We start from the raw sequence: 8,092 nt of genomic DNA, 5'->3' as shown, positions 1-8,092 counted from the left end.
ATACATTAGGAATTAGTAGGAGTGAAAAACATTATTAAGTAGTTAAGAAAAAAAATATTTTTATGCAATTAGAAGTATGTGGAACAATTTTTAAATAACACTTAGAATTTTAAATATATATATAGTTAAAAATATATATATTTTTTAATAAAATATTTTGAAGTTTAACTGTTTAATTTTTTAAATGAACTTCTAAAAATACGTGAAGTTATGAATTTTCTGGAAAAAAATTGTCAAATTATTTTAAAATTTGAAAACTAGAGTTTTAAGAAAATTTTTAAATATATTAGAATTTGAAAAGCACTAGAGGGTAAATTGAGGATGATTAATTTGATCTTATCAAAAAATTTTATTCACTATCAGAGTAAATTAAGAAAGCACATATGGAGACATATCCTAACTGCAAATATTCTCGGATTTACTATCCAATGAAAAAAAAATCTTCTATAATATACTATAATTGAATCTCAAATTTCATATACCTAATTTATCATTGGACTTAACCGCAACACCCTATCACCCTATCGGGGCAAGTGTTTCACTTTAAATAGATCCTAAACTAAATAATTGTACTCTTTACCATATTCTACTCGTGTTTTAAGAAGGTGTGTTAGTGTTCCTTTAAGATGGTGGCTGGTTACTTAAGCACGTGCTTTCTCATGGCTACGCCGTGGTTTCTAAAGCTTAGCATTACTTTTTTTGATAATTGTCAAATTTTCAATACTTTATTCAAAGTACAATTTATATGCCTTCAAAAATTGTCTAAGAACCTCCATAATATATTGAACGAAGATTTGTTCGATTTCAACGTGGATTATGTTGTTTAATGATGCTTTAAATGATGTTTTTCAAGTATTTAGGATGATTTTTTTTTTATAGATGGATAAGTCATCCATTCTGAGTACTTGTTGATTGTGATTGATAAAAAATTTTATAGGATCAAAATTAAAATTTAATATCCAGTGAGTGGTACGATTTTTTTTTTTAATTTCTTCTTCTGCTGACAGAATCAGTGCATATGGAAAAAAAATTAAAAATAATAATAATTTGACTATTTGCCTCTTGGCCTGTTATATTTCAGGTTGTCTATGCATTACTAAGACGAGTCGTCTATGACTTCAGGCCTTCCCTCTATTGACCGGCTCTTTTCCATTATTTTAACATAAAAAATACGTAGGTTAAACTAGTTCAAATCTTCTATCCTTAATATCACCTGTCCTCGTGTCTCACTCATCGTCCCAATCCATCATCAACGGCCTCCGACTGTCATCCCGATCAACACTATAACCCTTGGAGAAGGTACTCAAGGAGGTCGTCATCGGCACGATCGGCGCCGGAATTCTCCCGGATCTGAGCAAGGGCTCAGATTGACGGCAAAGGAAAATCTGCTCAGATTCTGTCGAATTCCGACGCTGATCGTGCAGATGGCGACTCCCTTGGGTTCACCTTCCCTAAGGATTATAGTGTTGGTCGGGACGACGGCTAGAGGCCGCCGATGATGAACTGGGACGATGAGTAGGATACGGAGACAGATAATATTGGGGACAGGAGATTTGAAGTCAGGTTAAATGGCATCCTATTTTTTTTTCAAATCCTAAATAAAAAAATTAAAATATATATATATATATATATATATTCCACTTTAATTTTTTTTTTTATAAAAGACGCACATGTCCTTTAAAATAACATAGTTATTCTTAAGTATTATTTATCTTCTATCTAAATTCTAAACTAATTAGGACATTATAGTTGTTATAACCTGAAAAAAAAAATTGTTTAAAGTCTCTTAAAAAAATTGAAATGATATTTTTTTTAGTTTGAAACCCGACTATTATGGACTCTATCCTATAATTAGTTGTAGATCTCAGAACAATCTTTAGTTTAATATATTATGCGTCTTGTTATTTAACTCGAGTCAGAAGTTATAATCTCTCAAAGTTTAGGATTTAGCATTCACGTTGAAACAACTACGAAATCATAGTTGCTACAATTGTGTAATAGTTATTAAACCGTAGCTACTACAACATATAAATTTTAAGATGTTATAATTTTTTTACTCAGGTTGAACCACGAGATATACAATATATTAAATCGAAGCTCGTTCAGAAATCTACAATTAGTTATAAGGTAAAACTTGTAACAATCTAGTTTCAAACTCAAAAAATATCGTTTGAAGCTCTTTACAATTTGTCTTAAAAATTTTTTGACCTCTCAAAATTTAGGGTTTAGCATTCATCTTATAGCAACTATGAAACCGTAGCTACTATGAATACATGGCAGTTAAATTGTATTTCGTAGCTGCTACAACATGAAGTTAAATCCTAAATTTGAGAGACCATAACTTTTGACTTAAGTTGAACCATATAACGCACAATATATCAAATTGAAGCTCATTCAGAAATCTACAACTAGCTATGAGATGGAACTCGTAACGGGCAGATTTTAGATTCAAAAATATCATTTAAATCATTTTCAGAGGCTTTGAACAATTTTAATCTTAAAAAAAATCATATTATAACAACTTTGGAACTATAACTACTACAACTATGCGATAGCTCAGTTGTAGTAGTTATGAAGGCATAGCTACTATAAATGTATGACAACTCAGTTAAAATAACTATGAAGCCGTAGCTACTACAATTATATGACAGCTCAATTGTAGCAGCTATGAAATCGTAACTATTACAACTGTGTAGCAATCGCAGGTTCATAGCTATTATAATACGTCGATTTAGACAAGGAAGAAATAGGAGAGAGATAATAATGATAATAAGCTTCTACTATATAGCGGAGGGTAGTTGGGTAATTATACATGGAGGTGGGCCACCCTTTTAATAAAAAAACAACATAGGATATTGATACAGATTATGGTGAGCGAGTCCTTCAAGTAACGTGGAAGCCAAAGTCAAGATGATGGGGTGCCGCCCAAACCTAGTCGAGCATAAGGCTCTTTGCATACACCCGGAGGAGAAAGACCGACCGGGCCTAGAGATGCTAAGCCTTATTTAGTTAATAATGTATGATCGGCCAGGTGATGGCCGACCAAATACAAGGTTCTCTGCATAGGCCCGGACGGGAAAGACCGGTCGGGCCCAAAGATACTTAGCCTTATCTAGTCTATAACGTATGATCAGTCGGGTGATGGATGACCGAATACAAGGCTCTCTGCATAGGCCCAGACAAGAAAGATCGGTCAGGTCCAAAGATACTTAGCCTTATCAAGTTCGTATCATACAAAGGGCCACGTAAAGGCCGACCGACCCAAGGACTCTATGTATGCACCTGGATGGACATAAGTCTGGCCGGGACAAAAAGCATCCAATCTTGTAAATTCTTTAATATACGAACGGCTGAAGGGAGACCGGCCAAAATGTAGGGTTCTCTATATATGCTCGACCGAGAAAGGTCGACCGAGCCTAAAGACGCTTAACTTGGTCAGGTTCCTAAGATACGAGCGGTTAGATAAGGACCGATTAAACGTAAGATTCTTTGTGAACATCCGGTCGAGCATAGCCCGGGCAGACCTAGAGATACTTAATCTTCTATAGTTCTTGATACGTGTTCGATTGGGTAAAGGCTAAACGAATATAAGATTCTCTGTGAACACCCGGCTGGGCATAGCCCTGACGGGTCCAGAGATACTTAATCTTCTATAGTTCTTGATACGCGTTCGACTGAGTAAAGGCTGAACGAACGTAAAATTCTCTGTGAACACTCAACCGGGCATAGCCCGGGCGAGCTCAGATATACTTAATCTTCTATAGTTCTTGATACGCGTTCGACCGGGTAAAAACTAAACGAGCCTAAGCTTCTTTGTGAACACCAGGCCGGACATAGCCCGGACGGGCCCAGAGACACTTAACCTTCTATAGTTCTTGATATGTGTTCGACCGGATAAAAGCTGAATGAACCTAAGATTCTTTGTGAACACTTGGCGGGGCATAGCCCGGACGAGCCCAGAGATACTTAAACTTACATAGTTCTCAATACACGTTCAGCTGGGCAAAGGTTGAATGAATGTAAGATTCTCTATGAACACCCGATCGAGCATAGCCCGGGTCGGCCTAGAGATACTTAACTTCATAAGATTCTTAATATATAAGTGGTCGGGTGAAGGTCGATTGAATATAAAGCTTCTTGTGTGTGCTCGATTGAGCAAAGCCCGGCCGAGTTTAAGGGTACTCAATCCTATAAAACTCTCAATATACGATCGGTTTAACGACCGACCGAGATATATTCAACAGAAGGTATGCTCAAATACGATCAACTTAATGACCGACCAAGATATATTCAACAGAAGGTATTCTCAATGTATGACCGGCTTAACGACCAGCTAGGATATATTCCCAATAGAAGGTATGCTCAATATACGACCGACCAAATAATCGGTCGAGATATATTTAACAGAAGGTATTCTCAATATACGACTAGCTTAATGATCGACTGCGATATATTCAACAGAGGTTATTTTCAATATACGATTGGCTTAATGACTGCTCAAAATGCATTTAGTAGACAAGTAGTCGACAACCTTATGACAACCTAGCAAATTTGTCGGGAAATATTCTCTCGAAGCTTCTTCAGTTACAGTGATATACCCCTTTAAATATTTCATCAAGGGTCCAAGTTATAAACGACAAAGGAGGTGCATCTGGGGTAGAAAAAAGATTTCTCGGAAGATTATTGCACGATGTCTAGGTTGTACTTCTCTCATATTCTAATAAACTCTAACAAACCGGGGACCACCTCACAATCGCGGAGGTTATGTGAAGTGGTATAAAAAGGCGAATTCTCTCCGTTAGTAAAGTACGCAAACACAAGCATTTGCATTTGAAACCTATTTTCCTGCATTTCTGTTACTGTTCTTCTTCCACTTTCCAAGAGAAGAAACTGACTTGAATGTCGGAGGGCCTAGCCAGGGATTCCTACCCCAGACTTAGGTCACTAACGCTTTGTTGGCTCGTTTAATTGTACACAGGATCGTTAAGGAGTTCTCTTCAGATCTCAAGAAGCTTATTATTCGTTGAGCAATCACCTATCGAAGCTAGCGCATAGTCTCATCGCCTTCAGACAGGATCATATATCAAAACATCTTGATGATTTAGAAAAAAGGGGTGCTCTTTTTACTTTTGCAAAAAAAAAAAAAATCGTGTTATAGCACCTATGTTTTCATAGTTACTACAACGCACTCAACCAAGTTTAAGATTTTAGGTAGAAGATAAACAATACTAAAGGATAGTTGTATTATTTTACCGGGGGAAGGATATCTTTTGATAAAAAAAATTTAAAGTGGACGGATGATTTAGAAAAAAAAAAAACACTCTTTTTAATTTTTGCCCAAATATATATGCTTCTCAATATTTGCTATGTGATTTTCATATTTGTCTATTTGAACTATTTATTTGTCATATATACGTACCTTCTTTTTTGTCTTTTTAAATAACATATTTTTTGGCAATGAAAATTATGATTGTCTAATGTTAAATCACATTGAACTAACTAATCCAATCAATAAATTTGAATTGTCAAGTTGAGTCGTTTTTTATTAGTAGATGATAAAATTAAATATTAGAACCATTCAATTGAATGAAGCCTTGAATTTATAGTCTTTCTATTACATTTCCTCATCTGATTTTTATTGTGCCAATCATAATGTCATTGTGAATTATTCTTGACTCATTATATGCACACTAAAAAAAACCACTATTTTCAAAACATAAATCACTAAAACGATACAAACAATTAGATGAGACATGGAAGTTATTGATCATCCAATCTGGTCCAACATAGTGCCACCAAAATGCCAAATGAGTCGACAGTGCCCATTTTGTAGACAAGCTAATGTGACAAATTTTGCAATGAATTGAGACATCTATGCTTTGATTTCACTAGGAAATTACAAAAATATTCTTTACCGATACATCTCAAAGTCATTTAGCTTCCAACCAAACTCTTAATAAAAAGGGTTGGATCAACCCACTTTGCCTCTATCTTCTTTAGAATCTTCCTCTTGGTTCACTTGATGAAATTTTATCTTCAAACAAGTTAAATTGATACTTCATCATTCTGTTCTAACACGAGCCTCACTACAGGAATAAGTTGAAATGGTCGTCGAACAGCCAGGCAATTTCAACTGCACGCAAAGGAGTTCAAACTTACAGTAGAGTAACTGGAGCTTTTATCTCACGGTTCAGCGCGGTAAAAGAGAAAAGAGAGGAAAAGAAGAAGAAAGCAGAAGAATTAAACTCGAAACTTAGGAAGAAGGCACAGTGATGCGTCAGGTGGCCCCCCACTGTCTTCACTCACAGAATCTTTCCCTCTGTTTGCAGCATTAATTGGACTGAACTTTAACTGAATCCTTACCTCCTTAGCTTTCCTCCCCTTCTCTCTCTCTCTCTCTCTCTCTCTCTCTCTCTGTCTCTCTTCCTCCACCCTGCAGTTTTGGTTCTTTTGACCACCCTTTCACAGTTCCAAATCATATGTAGCAGCTTCATCTAATGCCTCACTATCTCTCACTCTAATTTCCTTTCCCTCTTTCTTTTCTTCCTGTATTTTACTTTACTCCCCAACAAACAGGTTTGGAAGGCATGCATCCATTGACCATTGCCTCCTTTACACTTCTCCCAAGCACACTGTTTCACTTCCCATTGCACTACACTGTTCCTCCTCTCAATACTTGCTTAGGCCATTATTTGAACTCATCCGCTTGACTTGAGAGCAGAATTCCGGCAGGGAACGTCAGCTTATCTAGTGCAGACAGCAGTGTCAGTGTGGTATTTATCAGCAGTTCTTTTAATTGCGAAGGTTTAATTCAGTAATTAATAAAATTAATTGTCTAATTTAAAACTTAATTAGACTTTCTTCTTTCCACCTCAGTAACCTGCAAACTCACAAAGTTCAGCAGGAACACCAGAAACTCTCCTTCTCTTTTTAAGTACCAGTCCTCTTGGCTTTATATCCTTCCCCTGTCTTAGTGCAGCCTCTTCGTCTCTGCCCCGCTCATGAAGGCCAGTGGATTCCTCTGCCGGTCGCAAGCCTCGACGGCGGTTTGCATCCCCGGCGATCCGCTGTCGATGATAGTGCCATGTCGACCGGAACAGGCACTCATCGACTTGAAGTATTCCCGCCTTGTCGACTCCCGGAGACTCAACTCCGGTGACCGGAATCGAGCAGTCACCCTCCCGATGGTCACAAAGAAGCAAAGGTCCGATTTGCGGCCATGGCCCACTGCTGTTTCTGCTGCTGCTGCTGCTACTACTACAGCCAATGAACATATCTTCCAAGTGAGTAGTAAATAAAATTTGAACTTTTAGCTACAAATTCAGGGTTTTCCTTGTAATTTAAACTTTGCCTGCAATTATTCCTCTCTTTTTTTTTTTTCAACTTTCCTTCTTGTTTCCACTGTCCAATTAACTTGTTTGTTGAAGGTGGTGGTCATGAGAGTTTCAATCCATTGTCAAGGATGCGCAGGAAAAGTGAGAAAACATATCTCTAAAATGGAAGGTAATGCTAAAGGACTTGCCTCCATTGCCATGTTGATATAAATCTCATTAAATCACTGCTGAATTTATTTTCCTTCAGAAAAAATCTGACAAACGATAAATCTGATAGGTGTGACATCCTTCAGCATAGATCTGGAATCCAAGAGAGTAACAGTGATGGGGCATGTGTCCCCTGTTGGGGTCCTGGAGAGCATATCAAAGGTGAAAAAGGCTGAGTTCTGGCCATGCTCATGAATTCAACTCGACATGGTTTTTCAGCATCACACAGTTTCAAAAGTGCAAGAGCTTTTGAGCATCATAAGACAGATCATGCTTTTCTTCCGGGTGGCAGTCTCCTTTATGTTGTAATATAAGTATTCTTATCAGAACCAGTCTTTAACTATCAGTCCAAGGTTTTTTAACCCCTCTCATTGCCTGTATATTACTATTCTGAACCTGTTTCCTTTCTTCGTTTTCATGTATTTTATCTGCTCGTGAGAAGCAAAAAAATACATTTAAAAAAAAAACACTAGTCAGGCTTGTGCTAGCTTAAAATTATAAAGTTGTGGAAGGAGGACCACTGTCTTGCACTCTTGCTTCAGGACCACTTC

At 37.0% G+C, this 8,092-nt stretch overlaps 1 protein-coding gene across 3 annotated transcripts; it reads left to right on the top strand.

Moving 5' to 3' along the window:
- The first annotated feature begins 6,437 nt into the window (after positions 1–6,437).
- LOC122026296 (protein SODIUM POTASSIUM ROOT DEFECTIVE 1-like) lies at positions 6,438–8,071 on the top strand. Of its 3 annotated transcripts, none has more exons than XM_042584966.1 (4): positions 6,438–6,773; positions 6,980–7,283; positions 7,428–7,503; positions 7,612–8,071. In XM_042584966.1, the coding sequence occupies exons 2-4, from the start codon at positions 7,002–7,004 to the stop codon at positions 7,734–7,736; spliced, it is 483 nt and encodes a 160-aa protein (XP_042440900.1). In that variant the 5' UTR covers positions 6,438–6,773; positions 6,980–7,001; the 3' UTR covers positions 7,737–8,071. The 3 variants fall into 3 exon arrangements, with proteins under 3 accessions (XP_042440900.1, XP_042440901.1, XP_042440898.1); XM_042584967.1 differs by lacking the exon at positions 6,438–6,773 and adding an exon at positions 6,783–6,804; XM_042584964.1 differs by lacking the exon at positions 6,438–6,773 and having other exon boundaries at positions 6,936–7,283.
- The last annotated feature ends 21 nt before the right edge of the window (positions 8,072–8,092 follow it).

This window comes from Zingiber officinale, chromosome 10A (assembly GCF_018446385.1).
Source record: "Zingiber officinale cultivar Zhangliang chromosome 10A, Zo_v1.1, whole genome shotgun sequence".
In the NCBI taxonomy this organism is placed as follows: Eukaryota; Viridiplantae; Streptophyta; class Magnoliopsida; order Zingiberales; family Zingiberaceae; genus Zingiber; species Zingiber officinale.
This window is presented reverse-complemented; position numbering and strand designations above follow the sequence as displayed.

Excerpts from the sequence above, each read along its gene's own strand:
- LOC122026296 (XM_042584966.1), top strand. The coding sequence starts at position 7,002 with ATGAAGGCCAGTGGATTCCTCTGCCGGTCGCAAGCCTCGACGGCGGTT. Across the intron at positions 7,284-7,427 it reads CCAATGAACATATCTTCCAA|GTGGTGGTCATGAGAGTTTC; the intron begins GTGAGTAGTAAA and ends TGTTTGTTGAAG. Across the intron at positions 7,504-7,611 it reads ACATATCTCTAAAATGGAAG|GTGTGACATCCTTCAGCATA; the intron begins GTAATGCTAAAG and ends TAAATCTGATAG.